This window comes from Platalea leucorodia, assembly GCF_965183815.1.
Source record: "Platalea leucorodia genome assembly, chromosome: 6".
Classification (NCBI taxonomy): Eukaryota; Metazoa; Chordata; class Aves; order Pelecaniformes; family Threskiornithidae; genus Platalea; species Platalea leucorodia.
The window spans coordinates 34,404,507-34,423,629 of NC_138828.1; the positions used below are offsets into that span (position 1 = coordinate 34,404,507).

The 19,123-nt window shown below is 37.7% G+C and overlaps 1 protein-coding gene across 2 annotated transcripts in view; it reads right to left on the reverse strand.

The window, feature by feature from the left end:
* GRID2 (glutamate ionotropic receptor delta type subunit 2) overlaps positions 1 to 19,123 on the reverse strand; it is a gene marked incomplete at both ends in the record, with an annotated part of 735,869 nt that overhangs the window by 143,563 nt on the left and 573,183 nt on the right. For both annotated transcript variants that reach the window (XM_082316173.1, XM_082316172.1), the window contains one exon: positions 9,440 to 9,541. In XM_082316173.1, coding sequence (XP_082172299.1) covers positions 9,440 to 9,541 — 102 coding nt within the window. The remainder of the gene's footprint in view (positions 1 to 9,439; positions 9,542 to 19,123) is intronic.

A 19,123-nucleotide genomic window follows, 5' to 3' on the forward strand; every position in this document is an offset into this window, starting at 1 on the left:
TTTCTGAACCATTATAGTTACATGATAGGAATATGGATTGAGATTGGAATTGATTGGAATGTTTTAGAGTATGTCTAAACAGCACAATGCTAGCTTTAATGTAGCTAGCTCAGATACTGAAATTAGCAAAAGCGTAGTATGGGTATACTAACCTGCTGGGAGCTGCATTATACTTCTTCCAGCAGCCATGCAAGAGCTCCTATTCATAACAAATCCACATAATACTTCATGACATTGCACTGTCATGCAGTTCACCTCCTTTTCTATCTTGCATAGTATGGAAGGATAATTACAATCAGAGTAAGAACCTCTTTCTGTTTAAAAGCCAAATGTCCTGTGTGCTCTGTGAACTCTATGAATTGCTCTGGAATGCAAATATGCCCACAGAGCAGATGGTTAAAGGTCAGTGAGAAGATAAGAGCTAAGGAGCCTTGAGAGGTAGCCCTTGACATACAGATGAGTTAAGTTGGTCCTACCAGGTTTTGCATTGCACCTACCTTGCTGTCAAACTGTGGCCCCAGCCATGTCCCAAAACATTTGAATTCCTTGATATTCACCTGATCTAGTATATAGCACCTGCTACTTTAGAAATATGGATTGGAAATATTAATTGAAAACAAAAGGGGCTGCATTTCCCAGCAGGCTCTGAGATTAAAGCTTGTAAAACAAATGATCACGGTAGGCATGTGCAGTGTGAATAACTGTGAATAATAAGGTTTATGACCTACCTTTTTTAATACAAGCTAGGTAGCTCAAAGGGACATAAAACAGCTATTAAATATAACCTGTGCCCAGTCAGTAGCAATTTCAATTTGGCCCTTGTACAGGTGTGGTGGGGGGAAGAGGAATGGAAAGAGAGGCTCTGCCTCTATCAAGGGATATCAGCTTCTGTTGCTGTAATAATAATTTTAATCATTAACATTTTGAGGAAATCTCATCACAGTACAGTACCACTTGAGAAAAAAATCAAAGTGTTTTCCAAAAGAAAGCCAAATACATATGCAAATGCTTGCAGATAGAGGAAAAGGGAATGGGAGGATTAGGGGAGGAGACTTGTGTGCCAATTACAGTGCTCAGTTATCAACACCGATCAATTGCAAGGGAAGAGCTGTAATGGCTCCTGTCCCCTTTTTGTGCTTAGTAAAGTAACCCTAAACAGGGCTGGCAACCCTCGGAAGAGAAGCAGGGCAGATGGCTGAGGGCAGGAGGCACTTTAGGAACGTTATTTTCTTCCATCTCTGTTTATAGGTCATCGTTCTTAGTCCCCAAGAAAGAAATGCACAAATTCCACTCCTCTCTGCTTCGTTGCTTTAATATTGCCACTTCCTCTGCAATGATAACACAAACTTTTTAGTAGGGCCTGTTGTGATAGGACAAGGGGTAATGGTTTTAAATTAAAAGAGGGTAGATTTAGACTCAATATAAGGAAAAAAAAATTTACAATGGTGGTGGTGAAACACTGGCACAGGTTGCCCAGAGAGGTGGTAGATGCCCCATCACTGGAAACATTCAAGGTCAGGTCGGATGGGGCTCTGAGCACCCTGATCCAGTTGAAGATGGCCCTGCTCACTGCAGTGGGGGTTGGACTAGATGACCTTTAAAGGTCCCTTCCAACCCAAACTATTCTATCATTCTATTCTATATTAAAGATTCAATTTTTTCATTAAGCACCCAAGTTTATTAAACACATTGATGTGAATGTAAAGATGGCATGCTGTCTGCATATATGCAGGGGAGGAGTAGGGTTGAATTATGGCCAATATAATGGCAGAAATAAGGTTACAAAGGTCGGGAAGGGATTAGTATTCCAGCTGACTAGCACAGTGTAGAAAGTTTGGACTTGTTCAGTGCAAGGCATTAGTATGTATTCTGGAAGTTTGTGCCTGTGCAGTAAGCTAGGACGTGTACAGTCGGCACCAGAAGGCACCAGAGCTTAAGGAGCAACTTTTGTATGCTAATAGCTCCTGAAATGCTGAATGGATGCGCAAGCTAGAAAAATAGTAGGTGCTATTTGCTGTGCAGGGTGAGGAAAAAGGGTGAAGAGGAAGAAGGACACATATCAAGTCTTCTCTTAAACATTCATAATAATTATAACTGCTGCATAACGCAATTGTTACCAACTCTCAGCCTTAGAGTTTCTATCTGCTTGAGAGCATAAGATAAAAACTAAGGAACTTCAGGAAAGAGCTGTCTCACTGTGGAAATAGTATTTCCCAGCCCTATCTCCTTACTTTCTAACAATACCTGGCTCAACTGAAGTCTAGATGTCTTTCCTTATTTTCAGAAATTAAAGTGTCTATGTGAAGAGCATGAGATAACATAATCAGGCTTAGAACTGCAACAAAAGTGCCTGGTTTTTACAATTAAATTGTTTCTAACCAGTACTTTCATAAGATGATCTCTTTACTTAAGAATGAAACACATTATATAGAGTCTGGGGATAACAACACTATTGCATTTCCTGCATACTCAATATTTAAAAATACCAAAACTACAGGTAATTCTGACTAAAGTTTCTGAGCAGAGTTAGATCAACACAAACTGCTCCTGCAAACCCCTCTCCTTAGTTTATAATTCTCTATACATGTTACTATGTTCTTTTATTCCGGTAATACCAACCTATTTTCTTTTATTTGCCTAGAAATAGATGTGGTTTCATGGAAATGAAAGCTAGAAAGAATCTCTAAAACCTTCTTTCCTTTCTCTGACTCAGGATAAAATGACCTAGACCAAGCAAGAAAAACATGAACCTACTCTTCCTGGACAGACCTCTGACAAAGCAGAGTCCGCAGACTTCTTACAACTGAATGCTTAAGTATTCTTTGCATTAGAAAGTGTAATTGGAGCTCTGAGAGCTATACTTACCTTGTGATGGGAAACATTTGCTGTAACTATTAATAGTTTGCTTATCCTTAAAATCATTGAGAAAACTTTTGACCAAAGAGCAATTAAGTTCCATTTTTAATTTTAAACATATGATAATAACATTTTAGGAGAGTAAAACTTGATTCATAGTCAGCATACATCTCAAGCCATTAAAAAAAAACCCTCCTTATATTAGGAATGAGCAAACTATTATTAAAACCTGTAAAAGTGAATAATTTCTTTTTATGTCAAAATTTCAGTTTCAGTAAATGCTTGTCCAGAATCATGCCCTGAAATCTGAATTCAAGTTTCCAAACTGGAACATCTGCCCCATGAAAAGATATTCCAATACCAACTGACTTTTCTATAGGCAAAAGCCAGTCTCATCATGCATATCTCATACCAAATGACAGCTTTCATGTCAACAGCCAGGGTAACTGTGAAGAATAGTAAAGAGTGAGCCTAATCCTCTCATGCATCATTGCTCCTGATGATTTCATTCATTTACCAATGAAATGAACACCTCTACCACGGTTGCTATAATTTACCACCATTTCACTGAACATTTTTCTCGATGAGTTTGTCTGTAAAAGATCTATTCTTTCCAACTTTCTTTCAAAGATCGATATGGGCAGTAAAAAGGAAGAGAAATCAAGACACAGGGATTTGTTGCTGCCTAGGAAATTATCCATTCCTTACAACTAGCAATGGAATATTCTAAAACTTGAAATATTTTTAAAATATTTTAACTACAGCACACATGGTATATACTGAATACATTACTGAGTTATAGTATATAGAGATTTTATGACAGACTCTAGGTGGAATAAACTACATCACTCACAGCTTTTCTGCCATTCAAACTCAGGTGCATAGATGGCCATCAATGAATGATTTATCCCTTACAAGTAAAAGAGTAAAATACGTTTGCTCAAAACACAAATACTACAACTGATGAAGATAGTCAAGTAATGTTTCTTAACCTTACCACCTCCTAAGGCATTTCTGCTGCCACAGGAAATTCACTGCGGTGCACTATAGTCCAATATGCTGATAATGTTGAGACCAGAGCAACATATAATTTTGTATATGTGCCTTAATTAAAATTATTTTTTAAAAGATTGTAGGCACTGGTGCATAGAAAGTGCAGCCTGACAGAATGAAGGAGGATTCACCATTCAATTGTGAAAGTGGGAAAAGGGATCAGGACTATGTGAGAAAAGTGAGGACCAAAAAAATGGGAAAAAATGGAAGAGACATTATCTGTGAGACAATTCTAATTGTACACTATTATAAAATATTTATTCAGTATTTCCTGAGGTATCCCACATATAATTTTTGCTGCAGTTGATCTTTATTTTACAGTCATTCACTGATGTTTTTGTCCTGCCATTTTTTTATCCCTTATCCCTTCTGACTGTTTATTCCTCTGCATATGCTTGAACGCTGTCTTATTTCCTCTCTCTTACGCCTTTCCTTTTTCCTATCACTCTGAAAGCTACTCTAGCTTCTTGGAAAGGACTTATGTTACATTGTTTAAACCAGCGTTGAAAGTCAAATCCCAAAGACATTCTCAGCTTTTAAAACCAGGACTTAGCTTCGTATCTTACTTTTCATCTTTTCTCTGAGTGGTGAGTTCAACAGACAAAGGGACTGAAGATGCAGACCTCCTGCCAGCTTGTGTCCCTAAAGATATTGCCTGCTTTCAGGTTTGTTTCTTTCCTAATCTGGGCAACAAATGCTCATGCATTTAATGCCAACCATTGAGAATTAAACTAGTGTGTTTATGATAATATTTTCCCTGGTGTAAATGATGCTCTTTTTTTTTTTTTGCTATGCTTGTCTACCCTTCTGCCAGCCCTCTCACTACACCGTATCCCACAGTGCCAATCTGGAGCCAAGGGTCACCAAACTGCCTCTGGTCCACCTTGCTCTTTGCAAGTAACCTAGGCAATAACTCTCAAGAAATAGTACATAGGGATGTATGGCAAAGCATAATTCAGTATCGCTTGCTATTATTTTTCTTTCCTTCATCCTGCCTGCATTTTCAGAACCATCCAGATATGAAAATACATGCCTCCTGTTTCGGAGCTGAATCGAATTTTCATGTAAAGTCACAAATATATGCACCATTAGCAAGTTATACCTTATGAACTTCCAGAAAAGGCTCTGTACTTTTCAATCAAGGTGTTAATTCTTTAAAACGGGGAATTTCAAACTTTTTCCTTTTTCAAACAACAGGGGCTTTTTTAGAAACATGATTTTGTGAATACCTGCTGGCCTATTCATTGTCAAACAGGCCAAATCTCATTCCATTTCTGATGGCTTAACATTCATATGAATAATTCATTAATTGCCACTGCTACTAAGATGATGATATGAGAATATCTGCTGTATTCTAGCTCCCTTTCAATAAAACTGAGCAGCTGAAAAAGAGGACGATAAACTGAAATAGCCAAAATGGATATCTAGCTAAATTTGTTCTTGGTCAATTGTTCATTCAAGACACTCTGAATTTGTTTGGAGTTATTATGGTGACCTTTGATTGAGCTACATTTCAGAAACTCAGAATACATTTCAGAAATTCACCAGCAAGTCACTTGAACTTACAAATAACTTGTCAAACACAAAGTTCAAACTTTGGCTGTATGTGGGGAAGGAGTCTAAGACAGAGGCATTTGATATTTAAGTAAGACAAAATAAACCTTTTCTAGAAGTGTAGAAAGTGTGGCACTAATCCAAGTCAGATTAAAACGTTGAATCACACGTACAGAGGCATGACTATAGTTCCCCTCAGAATAAAACACAAAGAATTGTATCTTATTCCTATTTATGCAAAGGAGAGAATTCCCATTAACTTCAGCGGAGCCAGGATTCACTGCCAAATGAAACCAGAAATTTCCAATTTGGGGACATACTGTATTCTGTCAAATTCACAAAGAGATTTTGGTTTGGATCTGCAGATACATAGCCCATAATTGTTAAATTTATCTAGGGAACGGAATTAGTAGATGGATGCAGGTGACGGGAATTGTTCAGCACTCGTTTTTTGAAGGACTGCTTTGTGGAAGTTAGTCGCAATCATTTATCATTTTCAGACTGCAGAATGTTTCATTTCATAATAAGTATAATGCAGTATAACCCAGGTGTTGCAATTTGCTATCCTCTCAAATTCTACTGCAATTTTTAGAACCAGTCCTGGTCAACCGGAAGGCATAACGAAATGAAATTTGAAGAGGAGATGGGTTGCTATCCAGAAAGACACAAGAGATTTGAAGTGTTAACAGAACAAATTAGCAAATTAATGTTAACTTCTCAAATCTCAATGAAAAAGAAACATAATAATATTCAAAGGTATTATTTAATGTTAACATAAGCCTTCTTGTTTCACCAGATCAAGACCATATTATTAGAAACTGGCAGAATTAATAACAATAACTAATCATTCATAGTCAATAATAGACTCTTCACTTTTAACAGAAATTTATTGACTTAATTGAAGAATTTGGAGAAAGATGGTAACGGAAATATGATAAACATCATCGCTAAAACAAAGTTGATGGGTGAAATCCCTCCTGCACTCACATTAGAGGCAAGAATCACACATTTTCATCATACAGGATAAATATAAATCTCCAGTTTTGTCCTATCCAGCAGATATAAAACCAGATGAACACTGCACTTTCACATATTACTATGGTCTAGATTTACCTGAAAGAGTTCTGTTGATTTGTCCAAACTATAACTTGAAATTTTTATTGTATTTCACAAAATTAATGGCCTTAACAGCATATTTCCTTTGATAATAGCTGTAAAATGAATAGGGCTTAATGAAATTCTGGTCAGTGTCTTCGTTGAACAAGTCTTTCTAAGAACAAGTTTTTCTAAGTTGAATAACAACAAATAGAGGGACTAGAAGTCTAATTTTAAAATCAGAGAAAACAAGCATTAATACTTTTTTTTTTTTTAATATAGTTTTGCTTCATTTCCAGTGTTATGGCATGAGGCTAAGACTCCACTCAAATTCAAATGTTATATCTATTTATTCATTCTATTCCAGTAAAAATAACATAATTGCACCATTGTAATAAGCTATGTGTATAAAGATGGGAACCAAGCTATAATTAGCAACAAGTAAAGGCCCTATAAATTTATCCTACAGCAACATATATGTTTGAAGTAATGATATGCTAATGATAGCTATATTTTAAGTCTCAGATTAAAGTAAGACTCAGAAGCCAGCATATCCTCATGTATAACCCTTACTTATGCATAGTAAGAGCAGTAAGAGAAACTGCTAGAGGCTAAGCACCCTAAATAATCCTCTGTCACCCACAGGGGTGGCAGCAACATCTGTGGATATCCAAAGGTAGGAAGAGGTTAGAAATAATTAGCAGTTTGCAATTCTAGCGTCTGCACTGTCCAACTTCTCTTCAGGCTTTTGGTTAGTAGCTTGATTTTCTGTCAATGTGTGTCTGTCTGCCTGCCTGCCTCTCTCTCAGCCATTAGAGTTTGTGGATGAGGGAGAAGTAGTATTTTATCTTCTTGATTTCTGGCATTTGGGGGAAAGTACCATCAGTCAAGGGAACTGCTAGTGAAAAATATTATTTCTGGCTCATGAGTTTAAATAAGTATTTGCTTCCTCCCTTTATTCATGCAGTTTACAAAATCTTTGCCTCCCATCTTTGCTGAGTAAAATCAAATGAACCTCAATTTGTAGCACAGTTCACAGTTGGTTTTGTCTAGATTGCACTGACCAGCCATGCAAAGCTCTACAATTTTAAGAGAATAAAGGAAGTTTTGTGCTCTGAAGGCAATAGAATCATTTGCATCTTCCCTATATATTGCCTTCTACACAAAATGAGATTCAGTTAGCAAAATGATAAGTTAGCAGATTTTAACAAAGTACAATTCAGACTAATTGTATTTTTCATTAGTTGTGCATGGAAGTTGTCACCAGTTGTGCTTTAAAACCGTCAACAAAACCAAATGGCTTTTGTGTGCTCACGTGAGGCAGCGCGTGAGGACTGCAGTGAGGAGACTGAACTGCCATGTGCTGTGTGCTGAACTTTAAATGTCTGCCTTCTGTTTTTATTATTAAAATAGAATCCTATCAGCATAACCAATGACTTTTTTGTATTTTTGCAAGTTGCTAAATATTCATGCTATAATGACTTGAAAGAAGAATGCTCTCTGCCAAGGCAACTAAAATAACTGGGGATGAAATCAGAGGAATAGAATGGGGAGAGAGGAAAGAAGAAGAAATAAGAAAAAAAAGTTCAAGACTCTAATTTGAATTTATTTTGCTAGACAACATCCACAGATCATTTTTTTCAACAGAAAATTATACTGAATCAATTAACATGAGTATCAGGCAAAACACAAAGACCAGTCACTGCCACCATGATGCTACATTGATGAACATGCAATTAAAGTATAAAAAATCCCCACCCTACTGCATTGTCTTTTTCTGTGCATTCACCCTTCTTATTTGGTTGGGGTTTTGTTTTGTTTTGTAGATATTATCACAGGAAGTTCTCTAGTGTACTAAGAGCTGGAACAGACTGGACACCCTGACACATAATAGCTTTTAAAGACCCATAAAGTAATTGGAGGGGTACAAAACTGCTCTGTCTGTGGCAGTGACACGCTCTGGTGATTTCACTTTCCACCCCTGACTGAGCCCTTTCCTTCATGATGCAATATCAGCAATGCAAACCATAGAAACCACTCTTGCCTTGTTCTTCATAAGCAAGCGGTCAACCCCTCGAACACTGAATCGGTAATGAAAAACACGAGTAGATAGTACAGACAGGGAAGTAGCTCAATATAACCTCTACATTTCTGCAGCCCTGGGTCAACTTTGTGTTTGGGCATTGGTCCAAAGAGGCCTATACATCTTATATGCGTTTCTTTTTCTTTATTTTTGTCTTTTTTTCCACTCTAACAACTTCTGCTCAAGCAGCCAAAGTTTATGACAGGGAATATACTGGCCTTATATCACAAAATACCTTCCTATTCTGATGGACATTTTCTGTTCAGCTTTAAACCAACAGGTTTGCTGCAGCTGCTTAATGCAAGGTGTCCACACAGGGGAAGAACCTGGCTAAAGAAGAGCTAGGAGGGGACAGTAGATATTTTACTGAACTAACATTACTCACTCTAAGCTGATCTTGAATATTTTCCAAGTGCAGCAAGTGGTGTCAGACTGCACTCAATTTGGCAAGGTAATTGGAAAGCAGCTACATCGTATGAATCATTTAGAGTTTCAGCTAGGTAACTTCAGCTAACAGGGCACTTGAAGTTGCCCTTTATCAGTTCATATGGTTGTGTAATCTAATTTAGCACGTGTCTGTGGAAGAAACAGGTTTTAATGTGTTTGATTCCCTCTCTGAAATGAACTGTGCTGATAAATAATTTTATTTTGTGGAAATTGCTCCATTGCTCTCATATTGACAAGCTGAAATCAGACACTTGAACACCGACTAAGTTCTTGGTAAAATTGTGTACTTAATAAAAAGATGAGGCAAGAGGAAGAAAATACATTCCTGCTAGTGTAAAAGGATCTGCTTACCAGCACAGTCACCACACGCAGAACCACTCCTCGCATGTTATTCTCCAACTTTCTGTCTGTTAGTGACCCATTCAGACCAATGATGGGATTCCAGCAGCCAAGCTGAAAGACAAAACAGAAATCATTTCCTCATTGCCCATAAAACTTTGCCACGCATTCCTCTCAGGCGGCTTTAAGCAGGAACGTACGAAATAAACAGAACACCTTCTGGAATCAATGGGATGGAAAGTCAGGGAAGGGCTTGCACACAGATTCATCTTTAAATTGCAAATGAAACAATTAGGGATATCAGTTTGTGCTTTTAAATACCACTGTGCAATGGATGACAGCGCCTGGGGTTTGGGGGTATATGTATTGCTTTAGAAATGCTGAGGGAGGACTTCTATATTAATGAAAAACATTTAAAAAGTAGTATGACTGTAACAATATTTCTACCTTACTTTCAGTAATACACTAATTGGAGAAATAATAGCTACCATAACTTTAGCACGCCGTCTGCTCCAGCCCATCTTTCCTAACAGAACCCTGATGAAAGGAATTACACCAGTTTTAATTAAAGCTTATACTACTCATTGATAATGAAACAGTAGTGATTTTTAGCCAGGTTAAAAATCATATTTAAAGATGACTGAGGTAAAGACTATTGGATAGGCACATCACAGTATTGAGAAAGGACTGCAACAGATAATGCAGAAAAAGGAATTCAGCTATGAGATACTTCGCATTGGTGCTATTGTATTTCTTGGGCTTCTATGGCCAGAAGCTTTTTCTCAGGGATCTCTCCAGGACTAACTGCCTTTCAATCTGAATTTAGTAGATACTAATGTGTAATTTAGCTTCTCTGAAAACATAACCTGCCTACATTCTTACATGACGGTAGATGCTTATTTTGGGTACAGAGAAACAGACCAACCAACCACTCATCCCTTAGCACCACATACAAACATTACCGGTTTCATTTTTGAAATTCATTCCCACATTCATCTGGCCAGTACGATTACCAGTGTTAAATCTAAAACCCAACAGAAGGACAATGACTGACCTCAGAGGACTTTGGAGCAGAGTCTCAATTATGGCATGTAAACTAATTGCCAATGTAAATCTGTTATACAGTCAAATATATAGAGAAAGAGGTAGGCACCTGCAGGCACCAGTTCTTGCTCTGAACTGCCTTCTCCATGGACTGTGCATGGAATCTATGGAGGGATGCTCATCTTCTGACTCGGGTACCTAACAAGCCTCTAAACCCAGGTGGTTTTCATGTCCCTATTTAAAGGCACAAAAGATCTTGCTCTGACAAAAACAAGATTAACATCAGTATGTTACTGATGGGCCCAGTGGCCTCTACTAAGATTAGCGTCTCAGAGAATTCAACCTTACAATCTGTGAGAAATATCAATTGTAAAACATCCAAAACATTACTGTACTTTAATGCACACAGAAATGGCAAGGCGCCTGAACCAGCTGAAGGTGTCTGTGAAAAAAGGTGAGTACCTTTGCTGACTGTGACTGAACACAACTTTACAGAAAGCATTATTTTCAGTTTTTCATGGGAAAAGCCTTTGTATATGCGTTTCATAGATCTTTCAAAGTGAGACACAAACAAGGAACAAATTCCAAGCAAATACATTGAACAATTTAAGAAGTGGACCATTTGAAATATTTGTTTTCTTCATTACGCCCACTAGGCTATTTTAAGGCAACTTCTAAATTATTTAATTTCAATTCATATCAATTCTTTGAAGATGCCTCCTTAAGAAGTAGGTGCCTCAAAAAGTAAAAAACCCAAACCTTTCTGTGATGATAGAGAGATATGTTTCCCAATAGAAGATGGCCTTGAAACAATGTAGCCATTTCTCTCTGCCATTTTCAGGAGTGCTCAGAGTTGTCCTAATTCTTCCCATTTTGAAGTTAAGGTTATATTATTGTCAGGGAATGAGCAAGGGTAATGCTGAGCATACCTTTAATCTCAAGTAATAACTAAATCATGGATCTACTGGACTCAGAACTCCAGCAGAAATCGTTGAAAGTAGCAATAGGATGCGAGGAGGAACTAAAGTATGAGGCATCGTATTAAGCTCTTCCAATTACTCATCTTTCCAAATAAAAGCACATACTATCACTGCTTGGTTTCCTCACTTCATGTTCCCATCTGGTCACAAAGACCAACAACATTATAGTAGCCACCTCTGCTTCTTCTATATCTCCACAGCATGTCTAGCTGTTCACAGCAGTATGGATGCACTGCTGATATTTCCAGGTCCTCATCACTCCTCTGGCAAAGCCCTCCAACACTTTGAGCTGAATAACCTAATTGCTGAAGTGTGTTACCTGCAATAATGCAGTGGAATGTAGTGAATGTATTTGAAGTGTGTGCACCATACACTGTATGTGATAAACCACTGCCATCCTATAAAGCAAAGCGTTTGATAATCTACATTTTCTGTATTAAAAAATATTGAAAACGGCACTAAGTTCAGAACAAAAGTACATTAAATTAATTCAGCTATTGTCATTCTTAGTCATATAAAGAAACTAATTAGAACTTAGATCCAATTATCATATCCAAATGTGTTGGAAGTATAATTACCACAGAAACTGTACTGCTTTTGCCAGATTTAAAACCCTAGGAAGTTACTGAAAAGCCTTTGTATCCTTTTGAGGTTAAAGTCCACTTTTAATTACATACATTAATGTGTACATATTTATATAATTTACTTTTTAGCCCAACCCATTGTACCTTTTTAAGGAAAAAAAAACAAAAACCAAAACCCAACATATCTGATTCCTGGAAATTTAGCATAGCACTAATTTTCCTTTAAAAAGGCACATTTTATTTTCAATTATTGTTCCTTTAATTTTCAATTCCATTGTTCCTTTATGCAGCACAGTTATGGCGAAGACAAATGTGTAATGCCTTCCCAATAAAGTTGGAATTGTTTTTGAGTGGGAGCTGCTTACTGTTATTAGGTGAAAATGAATCAACATTTATTGATAACAATTTGAACTTGTCATTGCAGCAAGAAGAAAATGTAACTATTGCTGAAACACCAAGGTGGGGGTGATATGAAGCTACCTCTTCAGCTCTACCTCTTGCTTAACCACTTCTGCAAAACATTTGTTGCCTTTGTATTTACTTCCTTTTTCTTTTGTTCTGTCTGTAATAGTTGAAATGAGAGAATAGATCAGGCGATAACAGAATCTCACACTAATTCTGGTTGATTTATGTAGAACAATATGGGTGATGGGAACTCTCCATTGAGCAAGTACTTGTCATCTTCATACCATATGAATTTTGTCATTTATAGAGCTTTGTACTTCAGGTGCAGTTACTTTTGTTTGTTTTAATGACAGCATCCACTCTGCTACATTCAGACATGAAATTATGAAGATGGAAAAGTTGTCAATGTTCCGCTTCCTTTGATATCTAACTTACAATCTCTTTCTGATCACCTCACCTCCCAGCTTGTTCTCCCCTCTATCTTCATTATTAAAATGGGTTTCTCTCCTGTTTTGCTGGCAGAGCCAAGAGTTGACCTCGCTTTGCAGAGGTGCTTCTTCATTAGAAATTTTTGCCTATATGAGCTATGCATTATGGAAGGTCTGTAATTTGTATATCAATATCACAATAGGCAAAATCTATTTTATGTATATCTGCAATTTCCAGACACTGATTTATAATGAACTTGGAACACTCAAATATATAATGCCGTTATGATAGAGCTTAGAGCCTAATTTTTTCCCCTACTTCCCATGAAATTAGTGAACTCTGCTGAATCCCTGAGAGCTTTCACTTTTTTCTGGCAGAGTAAAATGCAGATAAGAACTGTGTCAGTTCATTGAGAAAAATACATTGACCTGGTGTGATCACAGTTGAGGACAATCACAGGAAATAAGTAAAACCAGAATACTGATACAAATGCATTACTTAAGTGCTTGTCACTCCAGGAGATTGTAGAGTGTTCTGTTACTTCAATTAATATAGAAAATACACGGGAACCAGTTCATCCAGCACTGCAATGCAACCACCTCTGAACTCAGACTGCATCATAGCAACGCTATGTCAAGACCAGAAAATATTCTAGAGAAGCTGCAAGGGAAATCTGAAAGATAAAACACCATTACATCTGCAACTGGAATCAATCAGGACACCAGGATTACTATCACTCCTCTTACCTTTATTTTCCTGACATTTTAAAAAAAAAGGAAAAGAAAAAAAAAAAAAAAGAAAAAAGAACAAGTTCTTGGTTTTACTACAGACAGCCTCACAGAACATTTCCAGTGGAAATGCCCACCACAGAGCACTGTTGAGGAACCACCCCATTAGCAGCTCATAAGAGAGCCCGTCACCCACACGAATACCAGCCTCCTCACCTGCAGTACCCATATGTTCTTCAGAAACTCCCTTCTTAATTTTCACCCAGGTCTAAAATATATCTAAAAATATCTAAAAATATCTATTATATATATATTATATATATTATATTACATTATATATTATACTCTATATAATATATAATATATATAATTAATATATAATTGTTATAATATATAGTATATATAATAAATATATGTTATAAATAATTATAGAAAATAATAATAATTACTATATTATTATCTTATCTTATAAATATTAGGAACTGGTTTTTTCCAAGATACAACTTCAACAGAAGAAATGCATTTTAATAATGCCCTTTTCCATTCCAAAGCATAATAAATTCACACGACTGGAAAAGACATCATGAAGCTGTCATGAAACAGCACTCAGCTAGGAGATTCTAAATCCCAAGTGTGCTGGGAAGACTCAAAATGGGATACACTACAAAAAATAATGAAGAAAAAGGGGGTTTTTTTGGTGATGTGTGGATTCAGCATTTACAAAATTTGCTAGGACACCAGTTTAGGCAAAATTCAAGTAAAGCTACATAGAAATAGCTTTGCACAGAGTATTCCTGATGCCTCTTGTCAGCTGTTGTTTAATATGTCCAACAGCAACTGGGAAATCAGAAACTAAAAGCTACAGACGAAAGATTATATCTCACAGAAGAAATGTCAGAAAAGATATGTTTCTGTTGTCATTCTGATACTGTCAGTTATGAAAAATCTAGTCAGACACTGTCACCTGGTTAGAGAGCCCTTTCAGTTCAGCTCCCTAGCCAGCACCCAACGGTTGGTCAACCAAATCTACAAAAAGTCTGATGGCCAGGAGTTAACCGAGGGCCTTTGTACTCCTGAGCTTGATTAAAGAAACAAGGATCCATTTTGTTCTTCACAGCAATTCCCTAATACGATTGGTTAACAGGAAACCTTTCTGAGTTTAACTTCTCCCTTCACTGGAGCTTAGGTAATAGTCAACAAATAATAAGTTGTTAAAATCAATAGAAAATACTGTGTTCAACAAATTGGATAATGTATAGCAGCACTTGTTTCTCCTACATTCTGTGTGGTGAAACCTACATAGTTCTGTGCATTCAGTTAATTATTTTGTACAGTATGGTTTATTGCTTTAATTTGTCTCTGGACTAGAAGGAATGACCTGCCCCTGGACTCACTCTGTTATTTTCAAGCTATGTTAGGAGAATGTGAATACCCAAGTTTAGTTTTATGTCTGGTGGCTAAGGATTATAATTGCAGCAGTCAAGGTGGTCTATTTGTTTTATTAACCAATCATAGACACAAGTGCAAGTGACCTAAGCAAGAATTTCTTTCCTCCAGGCCAAAGCACATGGCAGAATAACGCTGCACACAGTTAATAAAATGTTTTGCTTTGGGAACTGTCCAGATTTCCTTTTCTTATTGAATTGAAATAAAAAAAGCTAATGGAAAGTTACCTGCTGGTAACCTGCTGTTTGTTTGCCTACCAGCTCTTGACTCAATATTTTCTCAAGGACTCATGCACCCAGGTTGGTGCCAGAAGTTATAATTGGATGTTTTAAACCACTGACAAATGTTGAGTACATGGGGAAAAAAGCACAGACTGCATAGCTGTTCTCACATTGCATGCTCCACTCATGAAGCTCATGAGCCAAGCTTCCAGAGGAACTCTAATGGTATGATTTTTGGAAAGTATTGTAAATCACCACATCTCAAAGATAATGAACCATCTCCCCAAGCCGGTAGTGCCATTCTAACGGTCCCTCACTTTTTTCTCCCCCTTCATCTCTAGCTTATTTTCTCTATTACTGCTTTCCCTTTCTTTTGAAATTTGGTGGTTTTAATCTGTCATTTCCCACTTCTAAGTGTCTTCTCTTTTATCTTTGGAAAACATCCTTTTTTCCTTTGCTAGTCCTCTCTGTGAATTCAATACTCCCAGTGGTTCCCTAACCTGTGGTTATCTTGCTTTTTCCTATATTGCAATGTCTCTTGCCATTTCCCTGTGTACTTTCGGTGTACTTTCTTCCCTGCTGCTTCCTGCGCCTTTTTCCTGTCTTGCTCTTTTTGTTTAGGTCTTGGGTCGGTAAAGGGACCTCACTTTTCACTTCATCCAGCTTTGACTCATCTTTCAAATCACTTTGGGTCCTTCCTCTTTAGCCCTTGGATCTCCTTTTCTCTCAGGCAGCCCTCTCTCAGGAAAATTCCCCTCAGCTCCTCCCTCTCATGTTATGAGGGAGATGGTACTTAATGAAATACATTACTGTATGACCCTGGTTCTATTGCTTTCACCTTTCATATTTTTTTCACTCCTGTCCCCTGAAATCCTTACAGAACTCTGAGCAAAAGACCCAAACAAGGATATTAATGAGCCAGATGGTGATCTCTTTCCCACTGCTTCCACATTTCAATTAAAGTCAAATACTCAGAAAAGCCTGTCCTTTGACCCAATGCAGATGTTGCCCCTTTGCCATTTGGTGACTGCACTGCGGATTGTTGTGCAGGAAAAGCCCCTGATGGAAAATCCCAGTGGTGCTCAGGGATTGCCGTGCCAGCAAGCATTCACATGGAAAGTATCCGTCCTTCGTTTGTCCTGTACCGCAACCCAGAGCACAGAGAAAGCACACGCATGCAGGCTACTGGCATGTTCTGGCATTGCTTGAAAGCCAAAACGACCTCTGTGAGGAGGCAGGTTTTGTTCTCCTTTTGCCGAAAATTGAGATAACAGCTGACAAGAGCATGTTGCTGGGGGCTGAGGTTTTTGGTCAAGGGCTACAGAAAGGCCTGTAACCACCCGAAATAAGTAACACACTTACTTTTCAGACTTGATGATTTGACCCAGTTTGGCCATATATCACCCAGAATACACCGTGAACAACAGGAAGTTGGGAAGGAAAAAAAAAGCTTCACTAAAGACAGATATTAGTCATTAAGTCTAACATCTACTTTTATGGTATATTTTACTGTCTAGAGTCCATGTTATCACCTTGTTACAGTTTATCAGGTGATGTAAATAACTTAAAATGACATAAAATAGACTCTTCCTCCTCCAAAAAAACCAGAAAGTAATAAACTTTCCCCAAAACGCACATACACACACACACACACATTGTTTTCTCTTCAGGAGGCAATCCCTCCTTTAGACTACCGAAGTTCTTCATACTGCCAGAGTAAAACTCATGAATATCACTTTCATTTTACATTGAAAGCTTGCTCACTGATGTCTGAATTATTCCAGGGAAATTGATAATACTAAGTAAGTTCAGGTTTGTGTGCAATTTAAATACAGTTACTTTGATTTTTAATTGCAAATCCTCATCTCCTTTCTCATTAAGCATTTTAAGAGTTTAAAAGGATGTCTTTTATCTAAGTCATGTAAGGTCTGAAAAACAATTAAAAAAATCAGGGTTTATAATTGAACTTAGTCCATTTCATGCTGGGACATCACTGCATCTTTACGAAATCAAAAAGAAAAATATTCAAAGTTACTACTCCAGCTCGTATTAGATCACAATATATAAGACTTTTGTATCATGGTAAAACCTTCGATCAAACCTGATCAATGGCAAACAATGAAAAATATTGTTTTCCACTGGGTTGTGTGAAGCTCCCTCTCTACAGGTAGCAACAAAACGCGTGTGGCACATTTCAACTTGTCATCAGTTTCCTGGGCGCATACGGACATTCTTCAATAGACTCCCAGCTTTCCCTTCAGCTTAGTAAGGTGCTTTTTGGGGATTTCATTTTTCAGAAAGGGCCTGAGAAAGTGGAATATAAAACAGAAACTGTTTGCACTGTTGCAAGGCTCAAAAATTCTGGGGGGCAGATTTCCAGAAATAAATCAAAGTTGTAATACAATAGAACAAAACCACCACTGTTTCACTTAGAGAGAAGTGGGTTTACAGAGCAGGATTCTGAACAAACCCAGTCCAATAAACCACATAAGTGAATCCTTCAGAGTAAACTGGCCTATGCTGAACGCCCTGCTTCTGCAGCAGATCGCTGCCAGTGCTGAGTTACTCCACACTGCATTGCAGTCAGCTCTGTGAGCAGGCACAGGCGCTGAGAAGCACCTTGGCTTCTTTTCTGCAATGAAAATCTCCCCTTGAATATATTCCCAGAATTAGCAGCCCGGGAGTCAGTTCTGGAAGTAAATCCACATGGAGAATTGTGTATCAGTTTCATCACTCTCCAAGCCAGGAAGAAAAAGAAAGGCTGTTGTCTAGCTCCAGCCCAGGAACTGCAGTAGTAGAGCAGTAGTACAGACCTGTGCTTGTACTAAAGAAATCTGTGCTTGTTTTAAAGGCAGCTGACAAGGAACGGTGTGTTTTGGTACACATGGGCTCCAATGAGGCTACAGAACATTTGGACTAATCTCAGTGGCACCTCTTTAGCCCTTTTTTGGAAGTGTAAGCAGAATTATCACACCACTGCTTGCACAGAAATGCATCAACGAACTCCACATCTGGTTATCTTTTCATATGAAGCACAATGTTATGAAGTTTACTTTTTTCAGGTATAACATACAAGAATCTCCCTTTTTCTTTTGCAGGCTAAAGGATTTTAAATGAAGCAATACTCCACCACTAATTACTCAAAAGTAGATGTATTTATTTATTTACCTACTGAATGCTCCTTGAGCAGTACTGCTGCTGTGATTTTCCTTATGCATGAAAAACAAGAGTTGCATTCACAGGACTTGGGTAAAGGGCAGGAAATGTTCCTAGGATGCACATACCATAGAAATACATGTTCTGAAAATCTTTGAAAGAGGACACCCTCATTTTTAAATATATACTTATACTTAGCATGTTTGGCATTGCTACACCATTCTTAACTTCAGCCTGAAACACAGAATAAGAAACAGACACAGAAAAACACATCCCTGCCTTACTCAAGGCACTGATGTACTGGCATGAAAATGCTCCTTCCAAATCCCAGATACAAAGTCAGAGAGAGGCACGTGTGATAAAATACTATTTTTATCCAAAAGACTGTGGGTCTCTGTCTCCTCAGACATGTTCACCCTCTCATCACTAACATGAGAGGCAAAGGAATTAGTATGGAGGTAGTGTGAGAACATGCACCACTGCTCAGCACAAAAGATAGACATATCTTAAAGCATATTTGTACCTGTCTAGAAGCTGCTCAGTTTACACAACATCAAAGTAGCTTACACTCTGTTGTTCAGCACAGAATTTGCCAGCTCTTTCTTCGATGTAGTACAAAGAAAGAAAGAAAGATCTGACGAGAGCATCTCCTATTTATACATGCCAGTGCAACATGCTTCCTAGGCACAGGGACTATGAAACA